Genomic DNA, 19,175 nt, shown 5'->3' on the forward strand with positions numbered 1-19,175 from the left:
ATGCAAACTTTTTAATTAAATGTACCACATTATTCCAGATGTTTGTTTATTTGTTCCAAAAAGGTTGTAAAATCTCTACATGAGGAAAAGCCTGGGGCAGGGGTAAAGTTTTCTACAAGAGACAGGGAAATGAATGTATTGAAAGAACTGGGACTGAGAAGTTAATGCCCACAGAGCTCGCAGAAGAACAATCTAGATCAGAAGCACTGGCTACAAATAGCTCTTCTCCAGAAACCCAGGATTCAAGAATAAAACAAACTGGGCATCTAATAGTTTTCAAAAGAACATAGTTCATCTTGAGCCAAAGAATGGAATGAGAACAAATTTTTGTGGCTGCTTTGCCTGCTTATTGTATGGTTGTTCCTGTTGCCACAAGCTTCATTTCATTAATTCCAGCAGCCTTCCATTTAACAGGCCAGATTATATATAGTTTATGCATGAGTGGTAGGGGAGACTCGTGCAACAGGGAAGCACAAGAGGGGGTACAGGTGGAGACCACAGCTTCCCAGCCACCAGGCTGGCTTCCTCACAGCCTTCTGTTCGCTAGCACTCTCTGTCCCTACATATAATCAGTCATTTAGTCAGTCTATTGCATTTGCTACTGAATGTTTTTCATATTCTTTCCCTGTTCTCTGTTCCCCAAGGCAGTTAGCCACTCCAGGCCTTCGTCTTCAAATGTTAGATTATTTCAACATTACCCTAACTGCACACTGGGCTCTAAATTTTGGTTTCAAAAGCCAGTGTCAGAAATACTTTGAATAACACAGGGAGGAAATGCACTGGCTACCCATTCCCTCTGATGTCCGAGCCAGGACACCCTGTGACCAAACCATCAGCAACCTCAAACAGCAACTCCATAGTAGCCATCAGGTTCCCTTTACATCACCACACCCCTGCTCCACTGGCAGTGTCCTGGCCCCAGCTGTCCTTCCCATCTGTTACCAAGTTGTTTCCTAAATTACCTTTGCTGGAAACCTGTTCTTTGGAGGCAGTACAGTCTACAGTCACAAAGCCTGGTGTCAAGAAATGGAAAGCTTCTAAAACTGGATCAAACTCAAATCTAGGCTCTTCTCTATCCAATTCCCCCTGCACACTACTTACAGATTAACAACCCCATCATTCAGCTTTAAATTAAATCTAGACTCATCTGCCTATTCAATAGGTCCATGAGATGGACCTGACCTACATAAATAACCTTATTTCTAAACTTTTCCCAAAATGGGTCCCATCTTCTAGTCAGTTCCATCTATTTTTCACCTGTGAACAGTTTCTTTCACCATTTCCCTTTTTTGGGAACACTGTGCTTTTGCCCTACACCTACCCATGCCCTACATGTTCTTCAAAGATGTAGGCCAACATCCTCCAAATAGCCATGGCTCAGTATTCTGGCCTGTACCAATTTCTATCTTTTCTAAACATTTATAATACGTACAGCTTTTGCCCAGTAAAGCAACTCATAATTATGTAACATGTAATACAGAGTTTGGTTGGCACTGCTTCAGTTTTGGTATCTCCACAATCTAATATAAATTCCATGTCCTCTATTTCTGAAGTCTCCACAAACCCTAACATACACTTTGTGCATAGTGGGTACTAAAAAAGTTATCCCAGAAGCATCCTTGAATGGGAGTGCCCAGAGAAGTTCCTGTCATTCACCCTATGGCCCAGCTCTTTGCTGCAAGAGAAGAGAGAAGAAATAGTCCATGATGCCAAAACTTCAGGACACCTGGAACTCTCAACCTGTCAACACCAAGTCATAGGTACATGTTTAAAGACATAGGTATATGTTTTACCATTTGGACAGCAGCTGGAGAGAGGTTGTCCTCATGCTTGCTCATCTTAAAGAAGATTACTTTGGGGAGTAGGGGGTGATTCCATTTTTCCCTCCTTGCTTTGCTTCTAGAACAGAAGAACCAAATTCACAATGCTTCTGCATCTGTAAGTACACTACAATTCTTCCCAAAGAGTAGAAAATAAAGCAATCCCGAAGACTGCAAGTGAAAAATCATCCTTGGAGAAAAAGGATAGGAAATGGACCCCTCCGGATTTCAAATGCTTAAAGGAGGTTGCTTAAAGTTCCTGGCTAAAGTCCATGCCAGTCTTGGTAATAGTCTAACAGATTCATCCATCTTCAGATTCCACTTGGCTTGCTCTTCCATCACTGCCACCTTCCCAGACAGTGTGTGCACACATGCACATCTATCTATATATATGCGGAAGTTTTAATCTACACTGCCCTCCATTCCAATCCACCCAGCCCAGCTCAGTACAGAGAGAAGCTATTGACCCTGCAAAGCAGCAGGGAGATGAATTTGATGACCCAGACTAGAGTTTTTAAACCATTTCAGCAAGGTCTAGAATCAAAGGAAAGTACAATTTATTCAGCACTTAGTAAAGTCCTTTTACTTTAGAACAGCGCGCACACACTGAAAATAGACTCCCACTGCCACACAGATAAAATAAACCTGTCAACCACTACTGTCAAATCACTAGTCACCTCGATTAAATAAAGGAAACTTTAGCATCTCTCAGCATCTGAGAATTCCACCAAGATTATAAGCCCATAAAAGCATTATGAAGGAAAGAAAACTAAAGTAATGGGTTCTGTTAAAAATGTCATCAGAGGAAAGCATTTTACATAATTAGAAAATGCTAATAATAGCTCTGTACAAGGAATCAACACACTTCCCCCACACAGCCAGGGCAAAGCCATGGCATGGATCTGAAAGAGGGGAGCAGAGGCCATGTGTGTACTTGGCAGGACCCACAGAAGGAATGTGTCCTCGTCCACCCGGAGGCCTTCCTTGCCAATTGCCAATGTGATTTTCTTCTTTTTCTTTCCTTCCTCCCTCTCTCCCTTTTTCCCTCTCCACCCCACCTAACCCACTCCCCACCCCCGCTAGTTTTTAATATACTTTCCATGGAGGAAAGTTGCATCTGTCATGTTTCTTTCAATCTTAAATGAATCAGTGATGTTTTCTGGAAGTCGAGTGATTGTTAGTACCCTCCAAAGTCTAATCAAAATATTCCAGAAGAGCAAGGCAACAAATAAACAGGCTGCCTAGTCACAGGATCTAATCTCAGGTGAGACATCCCTAACAAAGTCTCCATAGCCATCAGACTGCTGACTCTATCTTTCTAAATGGCCAATGAGAACTAACATGCAAAACAAAACAGACCCCTTGATACTGAAGCATTAAGAGAACCTAGATCAATGCATCTATTTTCTTTGAGATTTTGCTATTATTCTGTGTAGATTTTATTTATAATGATCAAACTTTCTTAGCTTTCACCTTCCTTGTGAGTTGACCTGACAAGATGGTAGGAATGGAAAATAGAAAAAAAAATTGATTGGCTGAAAGAAACGGATTGCCTCCAAATCCTACAAACCTAAACCAAATTGTGATAAACAGTTTGGCTATCAAGCAGCCCTGTTTTGAGCCCTCCGAAAGCAGTCTGCTTGCCGGCATACAGATCTTCTGGCTGACATTCTCCCCTCTCACACATCTTCTTCTGCATTGCCTTATCTTCACACAGATTACATATTCATTTGATTTCCCTCGTATTCATTTCACTTTGGTTTATTTAAATAGTTGAAGCGAAAATGTTTGTATTGATGACTTCTGTAAAAATGCATTATATGCTATCCGGGTTAAAACTGTTTAGAAAAGGCCCTCCCTGGTGGCGCAAGGGGTTAAGCACCCCACTATGAAGCAATCCACAGTCTCTGCAGCACAAGTTCGATCCCTGGCTGACCTACATGGAGTTACCTACATGGCATAGCAGACCTCTCCTGTCTCACCAGCCGTTCCCCTCAGCAGCGTGTTTCAGTCAGTCTGCCTGTTCTGCTCCCCGCTCTGTCTCTGGTGAATCCTCTCATCCCCCACACCTTTGGCCTGTACCCCAGCTCTTGTATGCATAAATAAAGAAAGAAAGAAATAAAGAAAGAAAGAAAGAAAAACTGTTTAGAAAATACAGATAAAAAATACTTGCAGGTTTTTTTTTTCTGTCTTTTTCTTCTTTTTTGGATGGCACACATTGAGCTCCTTCTTGGAGATATACAGAAAAATCAATTGCTAAGCACAAATGCAACTGACATTAAAGAAACTGCAAACGATAACTAATTATGATAAGTTGCTATGTAAATTACTCAGTGACAGTCCCAGCAATCAATTTCAAACACAAATATACCCAGCCCCTGGTTGGAGGAATGGATGAGCACCTAACAACTGTGTCAATAAAAATAATGGCACAACTTCCAACGCGAGCTGGATGGTTATCAAATCCCTGCAGGTTTCCATAGCAGTTCCTTGACTTCTTACTTTTTTCATACATTTTCTTTTATACATATAAGGTCCCATGTTTACAATGGCAAGCTAATTATGAAATATCTTCCAGACTATGTAAATATCAGGAAAAAAAATAATAATCCTGAGATGTTTCACTGGGTTTGCAATTACTTTGCAAGATGTGTATGAAAGCGAACTGGAAGGGGGCCCTCAGTATGCTAGCTCTTGGTGAGTCAGGATTATGGCAGAGGTGCTAGATGTCTGTTTTAACCAGACATCATTACTACCCTCTTTTGAAAGTGTTGTTTGTAGCGCAGAGGAAGAACTGAAACCTACATTTTCCAGAATCTCCTTGCTATGGGTTTCTAGGTTAGAGAGTTGACCAAAGAGAGACAATGGAGTATGACTGGGAAATATGAAGAGGAGCGGCAAGGCAATGGCTGGGAATTCCCAATATTTGAAGCAATGAACATTTTGAGGACTCCCTCCTCTACACACATACCTCTTTCCATACCCTGTTGGTGCTACAAATTGAGAAAGACCATAAGAGAATCTCACGTGTTCCTGAGATATGCAGAAATGTTTCAGCAAGCTCTTGAGAATCCCCTGCCTCACTGCTAAAGCTGAGACTAGGTGGCATCTTCACTGCTTATAAAAGCCTCTCTTTCCTCATATCAAAACCCTTCATAATTTGAACACACATTGACGTGTCTTCTATTTTCCCTGTCAGAATTGAGACTGATACCATAGCATTTTCCCTTTGGTTTTTTAAACTTTCTAAGCTCCTGAATTTATACAAGGTGGGGGGAGGGGCGGGGAGGGGAGTGGTGAATCAGGGAGTAACAGAATTTTTTGGACAGAAATAGGCAAGAATGTTGTACTTTACTGTAGCTGTAGCCTCAGCATAGGCTTCGGAAATTCATCCCCGTCATGGACACTTCCTGGCTGTCCCTCTCCCTGTACTATTTCTCTCCTCTCCAGCACAATGCCACAGTGAGTCCTGCCTGTACTTGCTCAGTACGTCCTATGTGAAGGACAAATGTCAAGGATGGCCTGGAAATCAGGGACACAGAACTCCGATTTTTTTCCTTCCTTCTGTCACTGAGTGACTCGATCTCCCTCAGCAGTTCTTGCTGTCACCCTCTGTAAAATGGGAATGATTAATACTTACCTTCCTGATGTTATAGGGCTGTCTCCAGGATAACATGATCTATCCTCTAAATAGAAGTGTTTTCTCCAAAAGCCACAAGGTCTATATAAAAGCAAAGTCTATGTCTAACCGTTACCAGATAAAGAGTGGTAATACTTGGTGTGAAGGGGTCTGTGCTGAGCATATTTAGAGACATTTTGCCAACATTTCGACATGTCAACTTTATAAATAGACACCCACTGATGATACAGTATGTAGATTGGTACCAGGTAGCAACTGAGACGATTAATACAGCCCTTTTCCCCCGATACTCTGATGACATGCACTGACCTAGGGCAAGAGTCTCAGAGATATTGCAAGGGTAAAACCTGCATATACAAAAAAAAAAGTGTATATTACAACCTATGTCTTACAGAGAGTAAGTCCCTTCTTTAAGAGCTTCTGTTCTTAAAATAATTTCATTAGTTGCTTCAGTTTATCCTATTCCCTTCTTACCATCAAAACACCAAAGCTTGGAAACTATTAAAGTAACTACCTACTTGGAAGTTACACTATGTGGCTAAATGTCATCTGACAATGAATCAAAATAGTTAGGGTCCTGTCCTTGATGAGTTGAGTTTGGGGAAGGAGCAGGATAAAGTTCTGAGGTCCATAGGATTGACCTTCTCCTTCAGTGTGTAATCACCCCCAAAGGAAGACAGGGCTCTTTTCTGAGACACAATCAATTTACCTTATAGAAATATTTAAGTTACTGACTTTGTCCTGGGTTTCTATCACTTGTCGTGTACTGAACAAATATTTACTGAGTTCCAATTAAACAAGAGGGTCCATATCAGGCACTTCAGATACAATAGTGAACCAACAGATACAATCTGCTTTACCCCCTTACCTTCCCCACCCCCAAAAAATTATAACCTATCTAGGAAAACAGCCCCCAAGTCGGGAAAACTGGCCTAATATGAATGTGTAGGTTGGCACCAGAGGAATCCTCTTGAAGCTGTGATGTTTAGTCTGGAAGTGGAAGAATGAGTAGGAGTCAGAGATGTTAAAGAGAAAAAAGTTTAGATTCTGTACTGTCCTTCACGGAGCTTTCTTTTATGAGGAGCTGAAGACATACAGGTACTCGCCCTCTCTCGTACAAAGCAAGGTATGAACAGATACACTAAGAGGATAGAAACGACCACTTTAACTACCTCAAGAAGGGGGAAAACTCAATATAGATAAGATCAGGAAAAACTTCATGAGGGAAGCAGAAAGTATCACACATTACTAGCTCTATGATGTATGGGTTATCTATAAGTTAAACATGGAAAAAGAGAATCCTCTATTGTCTGATCATTATTCTGGGCCCAGACATTCTTTGCATTTCAATCCACAGTCTCTAGGACATGAAACTTGGGCCTATCATAACTGACATTGGAAGTTACATAAAAGGACAAGTAAAGGGAAAATGGCATGTGTGGAAAAATAGCAATTTGCACATGAACTACTGCCCCCCAGTTTGTGTAGTTGTTGGTGCGGAATGAAAAGAGATTGGGAACTGGATGACTCAAAAATGATTTGCAAATAGAACTTCCACTAAGGATTTTATAGACTAAGTTTCAGACATCAGAAAGAATTTCTTTTGGGCAATAATTGATATAATCTGTCCTCACAATGTGCAAATAACTCTCTGCATAAGTGTTTCTAAACTATTCCACAAATGTACTCACAAATAACACTCAGTTTGGTGATTTATATGATCAGAAATTTAGAATAACTATAAAAAAAGCAAGATGTCATTAACTGGTTCTATTCTTGGTGCCAAAAAATATGACTTTCCTCATTTGTCAATGTATGATTTATGCTAAACTAAAAGATGACAGTTTTATCTTCTCTATATATAAATAAGTCAAATAATCCAGCTTTAATGATTATCTTTGGCTCTCTCTGTTCTAGTCTTTACCCAACTTAGGGCCAAAAAACTGGTGATGGTCTCATGAAGTAGACTTACATTTTTTTCAACATCCAAATCCTTAGCACTAAACAGGCAACCAATATATTACATGTGTAGGGATATTCCTCAGTACAGTTGAGATGTCTGTAGTTGGCTCCTTTTAGCATTTTTGTATACTCCAAATATTACTCAAAAATATCTTCCAAACACATCGTCTTACATTCCCTTTCTTTAAGATTCAGATTTCTCATTTTATTGTTTTAATACCAGATGAGCATTGTCCTACTTACTGTGATTGTAATTTATCTAATCACTTCCTTCTGTTCTGAAATCTCAATTTCAAGGCCAGATCAATTTTTACCAGTGGACTTTAGGGTTCTAAGACTTTAGTTCCTATGAGTGTACTCAACAGTCTACATAGAGTAAATTTACCCTTATTTAATACAAGTGGTTTTCTGAAACCAAAAAATAAATCCATAAGGAGATGATGCTAGGGTTAATTTATTTTCCCTTCTAGAAATGATATTATTGTTTCTCTAAGAGAATTCCAAAAATCACACTCTAAAGGCATATACTCCAGACCCTCATAAGCATATTCAATAAAGGAAACCTGCATGCAACACTAAATACTGCATCATCACCTATTTATCTTACTATAAGCCAAACTGATTTTCATAAAATTTACACTTAATGAATAGAATTACAACAAACTGAAACTGAGCCAACATATGTTAAAATGTAGAAAAATTTCATGGAGTCGACATCAAACAGGCAACACAGACCACATCACAGACATCTGAGATCCTGCATTACTCTTTTCATTGTTTCCTGCAGAATGTAACTATATAAGTATATCTTTTGCCAGCACCCACATGTCCTCTTAGAGGGCCAGCTCCACCACTTTCTGTGCATCTCCCCAGCCTTTGCTCCTAACTATCCATTTTGCAACGTAGCTGGAAGGATGACAAAGCTGGAACAGTCCTTATTCAGTGTTCCCTGCATACACAAAGGCAATTTCCTCTTTGGGGAGATGATGTTTAAAGTGAGTGATGACCTCAATCTAAGTCTGTTTTCACTTATCTTTGGATGGGAGATTCACAACTGGGAGACATGGCTGACATCATAACTAGGGTAAAACAAGGTACACGAGTTACACTATGTGGCATTTTTCTGTCCTAACCAACTTGAACAAATGTGACTACAAAGAGCTCAGGCCAAGCAGTCAGGTTAAGGGATATGACATTCTTTAATTATATTCCACACAACTCTAGACATGGCAAGGTTTTACAAGAACTGAGTAAACCAAATTAACGTTCCCAGGCTCAGAGAATTCAGGGAAAACTGTAATTGACTTTCTCCAATGTTGCCAGGCACACTGAAATTCTTTTTCACAGTAACGCAGAGTTCATTCATTTTGAAATTACAGATTTCAACTATAACACTCCCGAACAATGATGCTTTTACAATTATTAATGAGTTTCCAAATTTCTTGCCATCATTTTTCTGGAGGTAACCATTTATTTAGTAATTTTTAAGTACTAAATGTCCTTATTTAAAGAAAAAAATCATAAAATTGTATTATACCATGGATTTATTTGCCTTCCCAGTAGACTGCCAGTAAATTTTGTTTAATATGAGTTAAAATCACTAGGTTTGACAGGTATGGTTTTCTCATCAAGGACTTAAAAAGCACCGTGTTCCTTCTCAAGTGCCGAGGCAGCAATAATGAGCCCAGAGCTCTACATAACCAAGTGTCCCCCTGTGCAACCACTGAGAGCAATAAAAAGTTTAGTTCCTACCTCTGTGGCTGGTGAGTTCTCTGGAAGCAGAAGGCAGGGGTGTATAGTGGCACTCCGGAGAGGCAACAACACTGTCACTGGAATCCTGTGTGATAAAAACAAATATCCACCATGAAGCATCACCAAATGCTAAATGCCTTCGCTTACCAAACATTTATCCATGGGATCTGGGTCTGGAGGAACACTGTCAACCAAGACTCAGGTATACAATACAGGAATACAACCAAGACTTAGGAAGCAAGAGCTGTCTGTGTTGAGATAATATTCTGGTAAGTGGAAGACAGAATACAAAATGTTGAGGTGCCTCGGTAATGATGGATGGGCTCTGAGACAAGGGGATGGTTTGTTCATTGTGCTGCATTGAGAAAAGGAAGAGGTAGGAAATAGAGAAGTGGAAAGCAGGGAACAGAGTGGATTTAGATTTCTGCCACAGGCCTTCTTCAGTAATTCCCACTAATGAAATCCTCACATGAGTAGATTTTTATGGACATCCAGTAATGAGACTGAACTTTGGCCCCAGGATGGATGGGGCCTGATGGCCTGGAGACAGTGAGATGCACAAGATTTAAGATAGGAGCATGCATAACCAGATGGAAGGACAGAAATTGTTGCAAACCTTACAATGGTGTCTCTGGCTAAGTTTATCAATATTACCTTGATATTGGAAATTGAATGGTTGTCTACAAAACCTTGCCATTCTAAGACTTAAATCACATGAAAAACATCTATGAAGATGCTTTTGATTGTTCACAAAGAGCTCTTTAACCACCATACTGTATATGGGGTGACCCAGACTGATAACAACCTCTTTCTCCAATTCTACATCCATGGGGGTTCAGGGCAGGAAGAAAGGGCTATGACTGTGGGGTCCACTGTCACTCAGAACTGATGACAGGTAAGTAGCATTCAGACTCTGGCTGCTTATAGCAAGAAGAACCACCATTGCAACTCTGACTGAGAATTCTGAATCAAATGCTACTTTTCTTTTAATATCCAAAAAAGAGCATCTGTTAGGATCAAAATCCTAAGCTTACAACCTTTCCAAGCTTCATGAAAAAGTAAATTTCATTAATGCTACATTTTTCTTTTTGGAATAGGAAATACATTCTATGGGATATATTTGCCCTGCTAGGGGCAGACTTTTTCTCCAAAGAGATTATCTACATTATAGGAATCAAAACTAAGTAGGAGATTAGACCTACTGGCTAGAAAAACCCTTTAAACCCTGGTTCTGACATTTGAGATGTTTGATTAAGCAGCTTTCAGGGGAGACTTATAGAAAGAGTTCTGAATGGAGCAAAATCAGAAACAGTGTCCCTAAGGTAGACAGATTTCAGGTAGCATTACTTCACCCCAGCTCCAAGGGAAATATAAGGTGTTTAAGCTTGACCCAAGGGTATCGGGTCCAGCTAGATAAAAGTTCAGTCACAAAAAAGAATGTTTTAAAAAGAAGATAAGACTTGCTAGATACTACATCATTAGATATTTACAATACTGAAAAAATATAAAACAAGTAAGAAATCATTAAAATTCAAATACTAGAATCAAAATGTGTCTCTCCATTTGGCATTCAGAGTTTTGCAATTCCTACAGGAAGAGACACAAGGACCATGTTCAGTATTGTATCTATTCAATGCTTGAGGAGGGGGGTGGAGGGAGGCAGGGGGAGAGGAAAGAAGGGAGGGAGAGAGGGGGGAAGAAAGAGAGAGAGAGATAGAGAGAGATGGGATGGAAGCATGGGGGCATCCTCCACATATCTAAAAGACTTCTTCTTCTGCAAGAGGTCATAGAGTCTATTGGTGTTTCCACTCACCTCACTGCTTAGAAGGCCCAAAATTCTGGTATGAGTTGTAAGTTACTGGATTGTGATATTTCTTAGTATTTTTAATCTCAATTTGGGCTGTTGACAATTTGATGACAGCTTTTCCTAAAATTACTAGAAAAAAACACCTTTCAGCAAATACCTCTGACTGGGCAAAACATTAGACTTTTATAACCAAGAGTAAAATAGCTATTTAGTTTTATTTCCAATTGTAGTCAAAGAAAAAATTGTGTGGCTTGAGTTCTGTTTTGCAGTCATCATTCTATGCCTAGCATTTAATTGCATTTCTCCTCAATGCCTATTTTTAAACTCAAGTCATGGAAAAGAATCCTGGAAAAGTACAATTTTGAAACTACATTTTTTAGTGAGACTTCAAATGGATGGATGTTTAGGCAAACTTCTACAAATGAGGATTCTAACTACAGCCCTTTGGCTTGGCTTTTGTCAAAATGAAGACCACCTGACCTTTTCAAGAGTGATATACACATGTGTTATAATCATGATTCGGAAAAGCACAAATATCATATGAAGGAAATGGACAAGATAATGTCCTCAATTTGCACACTGTCTTTCCAATAATAAAAAACTCCTCTTGAAACTGAAGCATATGAGTATAAAAGAAACAAATGGAAACATTTCGGTAATTTCTTTTAACCTGGCTTAAGAGGATCTGTCTAAAATAGGAATAGGGAAATTTGGGTAAATCTTAATCTTCAGAGCCACAAACAGTCTCAAACTTGAATCCTAGCCATATTTTCTAACTATCAATGGCAAAGAATTTTTAGTCTTTAAATCACTCCTGTTAAGAGATATTTGTAATATCTGTAATAAAATATCAGTATCCAGAATGCATAATGTCCCTATATAAATATTTAGTAGAAAAAAATGATCAAAAGAAATATCAGGTAACTTAAAGAAGAGAAAATCTGAGTGAGGTATGCAAAGAGAAGATGATAAAATTAACTGGTCCTATGGGCAAGACAAATTAAAATAAGGGTTTTGGGGGTTTTTTTGCCTATCACATTGGCAGACATTTAAGTCACATAAATAAAGAGAAATAAAATAAAAATAAATAAAATAAAAATAAAAAATAAAATAAAAATAAATAAAATAAAATAAAACTCTTCTCATACCTAGCCAGTGGGAATAAACATTAGTTCAAGTACTTCAGAGAATAATTTAGCAATATTTAATAATATTGAAAACTGGTACACCAATTCCATTGAAATACATACACAATGGAAATATTCATTTAGGTCTGTAGGGTGGAACATAAAACAATGTTATGACAGCATTATTTGGAACAGAACAAACTGGAAATAATTCAATTGTCCATCAATAAGGAAAATGGATAGTGTTGTGTATTTATGTGATAGAATAATATTTAGTAATGAAGAGCAATAAATCTGATTTATTTATTTATATCAACTTGAACAGATCTAAAAACTAAACACAGTGAAAATTCAAGTTGCAAAATGATAAATGTATACATAACTTATGCAAATGCATATAGTTCTTTGATCTCATGGGTGTATGAAAACATATAAACATTACAAAAGTTAAACACAGATCATAAAAATTGGCATCTCTGTTAGGGGACTGGGAAATAGAATGGGGACTAGTGGTGTGGGGGAACTTCAGTTTTATATAGGAGGCTATTTCTGTATTTTAAAGACAAGACTTGAAACAAACATGTCAAAATACTAAAAACTATAAACATTGTATGGTAGCTACATGCATTTTAAAATTTTTCTATGTTTTTTAAATTTCTCAAAATTAAACATGAAAATTGAAAAACAAAGGCTCCTGTTTCCTCTCTCTTCCATTCGGTCACATGTTGATAGGAGCCCATAATTGGAGGGAAATTTCCTGTAACAATTGCCCAGTACTCGCATGACATGGATTAATGCCATCTCTGGTTGACTTCTTATGACGAAATATTCCATTTCTGTTTCTTCTAAAGCTACTGAGTATGATGAGAGAGTGGAAAGACTTGCTAATAGTAAATATGTAGCCCCTTCAAACCAAGGTTTGAGATACTCATTCTAGCCTTGTAAATACTCTGCTGAAGATTTGTCAATGCACACTGAAGGTTTCTCTAATCTTCTCTTACAATTGGAGAGCTGCTAATAATTTTTTAAATTCACATCAATAATGATAATAGTCACTAATCTACTGCTCTCTGCAGTTTCCATTATGCAGGAAGGAAGGTAAAACTTTGGCAACCTTCCTGGAAAAGATTCAATGAAAGTACAGCACCGCCTACGAGAGACGTGCGAAGTGAGAATTTCACTCAGCGGTTACTGAAAACAAATGTCTTTGGATGAATGTGTAAAATTCAAGCCCCTTCCCATTGGGTGTATTCTGTGGAAACCTGCATTCCAGTGGATATTTCTGAACATCACGGATGCCCTGAAGGAACATGATACAGACCGCAGGAGGAGAGACTTGGCAGGCTTCAAAACAAGAAGGGGGCAGCTACAAAGTTGTTTAATAGCCATAAATCTCCCACTATTTTTCACAAAATACCATCTAAGACCACAGCTCCACAACTCATTCCCCATCACTCAGCTCAAGTGGAGCGCTTTGGCATGCTCACTCACCCTTAAATCACATACCGCATAAAGTGATCCCGGGTCTGGGAAATTTGTCAGCCTCTTTCAAGCAAAAGCAATCTTCACTTTTCATCACAATTCATTCCCTGAAACTGTGGTATAAAGCTGACTCCTCTAAAAACATTTATTTTCTCTCATAAGAAAAAACATCACTCACTTAGTTAGCAAGTATTTAATAACCACCTACTATATGTCAGGCCCTGCTCTCTGAGAATACAATAATAATGATAGTAATAAATGAGGACCTTGACTTCATTCCTGAGTCATTGAAAAAAATCATAACCACAATTAATACTGATTATTAAGAGTCACCCATGCGTAGCATGACCCGCATAGTCTGTATTATCACAGAACTTTGTCCTTGACCTCCACCGGGACACCTGAACATGTGGAACAGTAATTGTATGCTTGCATGTTTCTTATTCATACTAAGGGACAGCTTAGAAGATTAACTGATATTAACTTTCTGAGATTAACTATACTACTAACACTTGTCCCCAACAGGCTGCCAGAAATACAGGAAGAAATCAGTTGTGATAATGAAATGAATAAATAATTTTAATGTCAAAGATAAAACTATAAACCATGATTGTAATTCAACACAACAAAAGGATGAGCTGAATTGCCAGAATTGGGGTAAAGACTTCAGAGGATCTGAAAGACGAAGTTAGAAGCCAGAGAAACAGCCCAAAGACAGAGGATTCTGACATGCGCACAGATGAAGACAACAAGCCTTTCAGTATGAAGCAAGACAGAAAATGCCCAAGTGAGACACATTGTACTGGAATGACAGAACAGGTCTGGGAAGAGGAACAACTGTATCTTGTCCCGAGCAAGAAGCCAAGAAATTGGGAGAAAACAAAAAAGTCAGATAAGGAAGAGGATGAGTAAGTAACCAGGAGACCAAGAAAAGCCCAAAGGGACAAGGGGCAGAGCTCAGGTTTAACCTTAGCATTCAGCTGAGTGAGGGAGCTGAAGGCTACATCAGTGAAGTCAGTTAGAAAAGGGGTAAGGGAGCAGGGAGGGCTGTGCCAGGGTCCCTCTGGTGAAAGGAAGCCCTCTGTGCGCACAAACCTGGACCTTCCTGTTGATCATATCTGATCTCAAGGGGGTTCAACTGTGCCAGTGCCTAAAATGATATCAGGCACAGAGCTGTATATAAGTATTTATGGAAGGAGGGAGGGAGGGAGGGAAGGGAAAAATCAACCAAGGGGAAAAAAAAGGAAAGAAGGGCTATGGTTTTGGTATTTTGGGAAAACTATTATATAAATAAACAATCACAGAATGTAAGAGTTATAAAGGACCTTACAAACCATCTAGAACAGTGTTTCCAAGATATTTTTAGCACTTATATAAGAAAAAACTGAAAATTTTCTAAATATTGCACATCATAAAAATATTAATAATTCATTGTATTAAATAAAACTTATAAAAATGAGAACTATGCAAAAAGTTTTATTATACAATTAATTTAACACAATCAATATATTAAGATATTACATACCATGTGATTGTTTATGATATAAAATTTATAATAGGTAAGAGCTAATAAACAAAGATTAAAAGATTTTTGTTAACAATGTGATTTGCAGTGATTTCATCTTTTAACTTTATGTAATATTATCATTGTTTGTTACAATTCAAAATTTTAAAAATTAAAATTCTATATACATCAGGGTTGATATGAACACAATTTTGGGTAAATATCTTCCCCATCTCCTATATCAGAGAGTGAGGAGATGTGATAAGAATGAGAGGGGTTATAGAAATAAAGGAGGAATAAGAACTGTATGGTAAAGAGTCAAAGCCTGGGAAAGAATCTAGTATTTGCTGATTTGCATTCTAAATGCTAATGGTTTTCCAATGTATGAGAAATGTCCTATAATTATTCTCATCTGAGAAATGAGAAAGCGGAGACATAGAAAGAGTAGTATGTCCAAGGCTGAACAATGTTAAAGTCCAGGGTGTGATTCAAAACTATGTCAGGCTGACCCCAAAGCCCATGTTGTTTCCCCAACACCACTCCCTCAGCACCATAGGCCCCAGGTTTTTATGACATTACTTTCCTGGCTATCACTCCACTTTGCCTCATTCCTCTTCCTCTGTCAGCTGGGTCTTTTCTGGTGCACAGTCAAGTCAGGATCTAATTAGAATGTCCTGTAGCCCCTAACAAAGAACTGCTCCAGTCATTGACAAAGCATTATCAAATGAGAGGGAATTTACTAACAGCTTGGGTAATTTTAAAGGCAGAACATCATATCCACAAAGAAGAAATCATTTGTGCCCCCAAAAGTAGGATGGAGCCCAAGTTAATATTTTGATGCTAATTATTAATCCTTGCTGAGGATTAAGTTTCCATTGTAATCAGATTAATAATACACAATAACCTCCAAGTAAAGAGCGTATACATGATTGTATGTATGTGTGTGTGTGTGTCACATTTCGTGAGCACTAATTACAAGTAGGCATTTTATGCACATCGATTCATTTAACTATCTTAAGAACCGAATGATTGACATATCATTGTTGTTATTATTTTAAGACAAGAAAATTGAGATTCAGAGATGTTTTCTAATTTGTCCAAGAGGATCCAAAGTGTAGGGAATTTGAAAGTCCAGGCAACCCAGCTGGATTCCTGAATCCCAATCATTGCACAATGAACTTGATACTTAGAGGTACCTGGCAAAAAGACCTATGTGGGTTGAGTAGAGATATTAAGGAGGTGATACATTTATAGTGAGAGAGGAGTCAATTCATCTTAATATGCAACATCTTTTGTGGCCTAGCATATAATTAATACCATCAACTTATTTTTTTATCACTGATATGCAATGTAGACATGATTCTTTCAGATATCTTTTGCCCCTTGGGATTATATAATATAATCAGTGGTATCTGGAGTCAACCTGTAACAGCTCACAATAACCAATGGTTAAAATTTCAGAATTTTTGTGTCTATTGTTAAATATAGTTATTATTTAAAATTGAATTACATAATTTACAATTGGATTAATTATATTTACAAAGGTAATACATAGCAAAACTCATCACCTCCTCTTTTACAGAATTTCACTCATATATGCTGTTAAAATTATTTGCCCCCATTGAATTCTATAGAGTGAAAATGCCATACCATGATATACTGATCCCAACCCTTTTAAAACTCTTTAGTAATGTCACTTTGCCAAAAGAAATTGGCAAATGCTACAAATTAGGGACTATTTTCTTGATTTCCTAAACTTTAAGTGATAGATAAAATCATAATAATGCAGATTACACTTAAAAAATGTATTGTGTTTATAACCGTTATGAATAACACTGAAATATTAAGAAAAATACTATTTCAAACTATTCAAAAACCATTATCTGATATGGTAAGGAAATTGCATGTGTTATTAACGAATGAGTCAAGTTCTTACATACTCAGTAAGAAAGAAAAATAGTTGATATTCATGTCAGTTACGTTTGCTGATCAATTGCTTAGGTTGATTATGGATGTGAGAGATTGTCAAAATAATCAAAAATATAACTCATTGACTAAATATAACCTATAATAAAAAGCATTCTACTCTTGTAAATTGTGATTTATTCAGCCTTTTATTAAAAAATTTCAATAAGCTTATGTATACATGCACAGGCAGAAAGTTTTCTCAGAGAGCCGGTTGTTAAACATTTACCAGCACTCCACCCCACATAACCCTTAGTAAATAACATCTGAAGTACTTTTGGGGCTTTGGAGAAAATGGCTATTTTATGCTCTAGGAAAAGAAAGAATTGTAAGGAAAAAACTAATTAAACTTCAAGGATTCTGTCTTTGACTTATTTACAACTTGAATATCTTCTACTTCTCCTTTTCTGTGCTCTGTTGCTCCTAAGATTTAGAGCCAGGCTCCATCTGCCTGTAGGACCTTAGCATTTTACTTAAATTCTTTAAGCACACTTTCCTCCACTATGAAATTGGAACAATAACAATAGTCATGACAACAAGGATGATGATGATAGTTTAAAATAACTAACACTGGGCCTCCCTGGTGGCGCAGCGGTTGAGCGCTGGGTTGCGAAGTTGCCTGCAGCCTCTGCAGCGCCAGTTCGATCCCCGCAGCTCCCCGGCCACCGGAGGAGGGTCCCACATGGCATGCAGACCTCTCCTGCTGCCCGCTGCTCCCCTCAGCAGTGTACTTAGGTCCTTCTGCCTGCTCTGCTCCCCGCTCTGGCTCTGGTGAATTCTCTCACCCTCCTATGCTTCTGACTGTACCCAGTGCTTGTATGTATAAATAAACAAATAAATAAATAAACTTTAAAAAAAATAAAATAAAATAACTAACACTTACAAGTGCTTAATTTGTGTCTGGGATGATGCAAAACACCTCTGATTCCTAAACTTGCTTAATATTCACAAGGTGAGGCAGTTGTAACCAGTATTCCTAATTTACAGATGAGGTAAACTGAGACCAAAAGGAATTAAGTAACGAATAAGGTCTCACTGAGGTTCTATACAGCAGAGCTGGGATATAAACTAAGGCATTGTTTACTGCCTCCATTGTTTACTGTCTTACCTACTGGGAGGTTCTATGGCCTCTCTTCCCAATAAGGGTGAAGATTAAATCAAAGGCAAAGATCTTCATATTGCTAAGTAAATATAAAATATGATTTATTCTTACTTCACTCTAATTGTGTATAATACCTTATCTCTTCAACTAGATTTAGATTTCTTGGGCCATAGGTCTAATGTTTCACGACTTCCCCTACCCTACATAGTAGGTAGGACAGGGACATGCACCATCATTTTTAATCAAATATTTATTATATGAATGAACTCTACTCCTCACTTGTCAAGCAGAAAAGCACTACTGAGCTTCCTTCTGAAGGTGAATGAGCTCTTTTAGCCCACTTATAATCTGAATTCATCCATAGATTCACTGCATTATTGTGATGGTCCAGCTATCTTTAGTAAATGCTAACATCTGGCATTTCTCATCTGGGTTTGTAGGGTTGTCTTAGAAATAATATTATGTCATGGTCGTCCTGCAGGCTTGATTTATTTTGGCTTAAAAGAAGGAACAGCCTCATGTGTCTCTCTTCCTCTCCCAGAGTTTTTTATTCTCAAGGGCTGCGGGTCAAGTTCTGTCCTTGGAACCAAAGTAGTTTTCCAAAGTGAGGTGGAGCCAGCTCTGTCAAGCTAGGCCAGCTCTGCTGTCAGTGCCTTTCCCAAATACATCAGACCCTCTGCTTGTAAAAATAAATTGATACCAATGCAAGAAATTTATTAGGAGATGACAGCCTGGTTCATAATGGAAATATGGAGAAAACATCATCCCTCAAAACTGACAGTTTATCCATCATGTCTCAGATTCCTGAGATAGAAGCAGACACTGTCACACACAATCCGCTGAGGACACGTCTTCTTGGATTTCCTTATGACAGGAAACTCTGAAATAATCCAGAAGAAGGAAAGGGCTTGTGCTGCCCTTAATGTGCTCAGCCATAAATTTTTAGCATTAGTAGAAGAAACATGTGGCCAAGGAAATGAATGATGGGGGAAATCAGGAGGCCTGGAACTCTCA

The 19,175-nt window shown here is 38.2% G+C and overlaps 1 protein-coding gene across 2 annotated transcripts in view; it reads right to left on the reverse strand.

The window, feature by feature from the left end:
- Positions 1-19,175, reverse strand: part of LRMDA (leucine rich melanocyte differentiation associated) — a gene marked incomplete at both ends in the record, with an annotated part of 965,431 nt that overhangs the window by 172,781 nt on the left and 773,475 nt on the right. For both annotated transcript variants that reach the window (XM_084246077.1, XM_084246078.1), the window contains one exon: positions 9,175-9,259. In XM_084246077.1, the coding sequence (XP_084102203.1) occupies positions 9,175-9,259 (85 nt within the window). The remainder of the gene's footprint in view (positions 1-9,174; positions 9,260-19,175) is intronic.

Source organism: Talpa europaea, assembly GCF_964194135.1.
Source record: "Talpa europaea genome assembly, chromosome: 10".
Classification (NCBI taxonomy): Eukaryota; Metazoa; Chordata; class Mammalia; order Eulipotyphla; family Talpidae; genus Talpa; species Talpa europaea.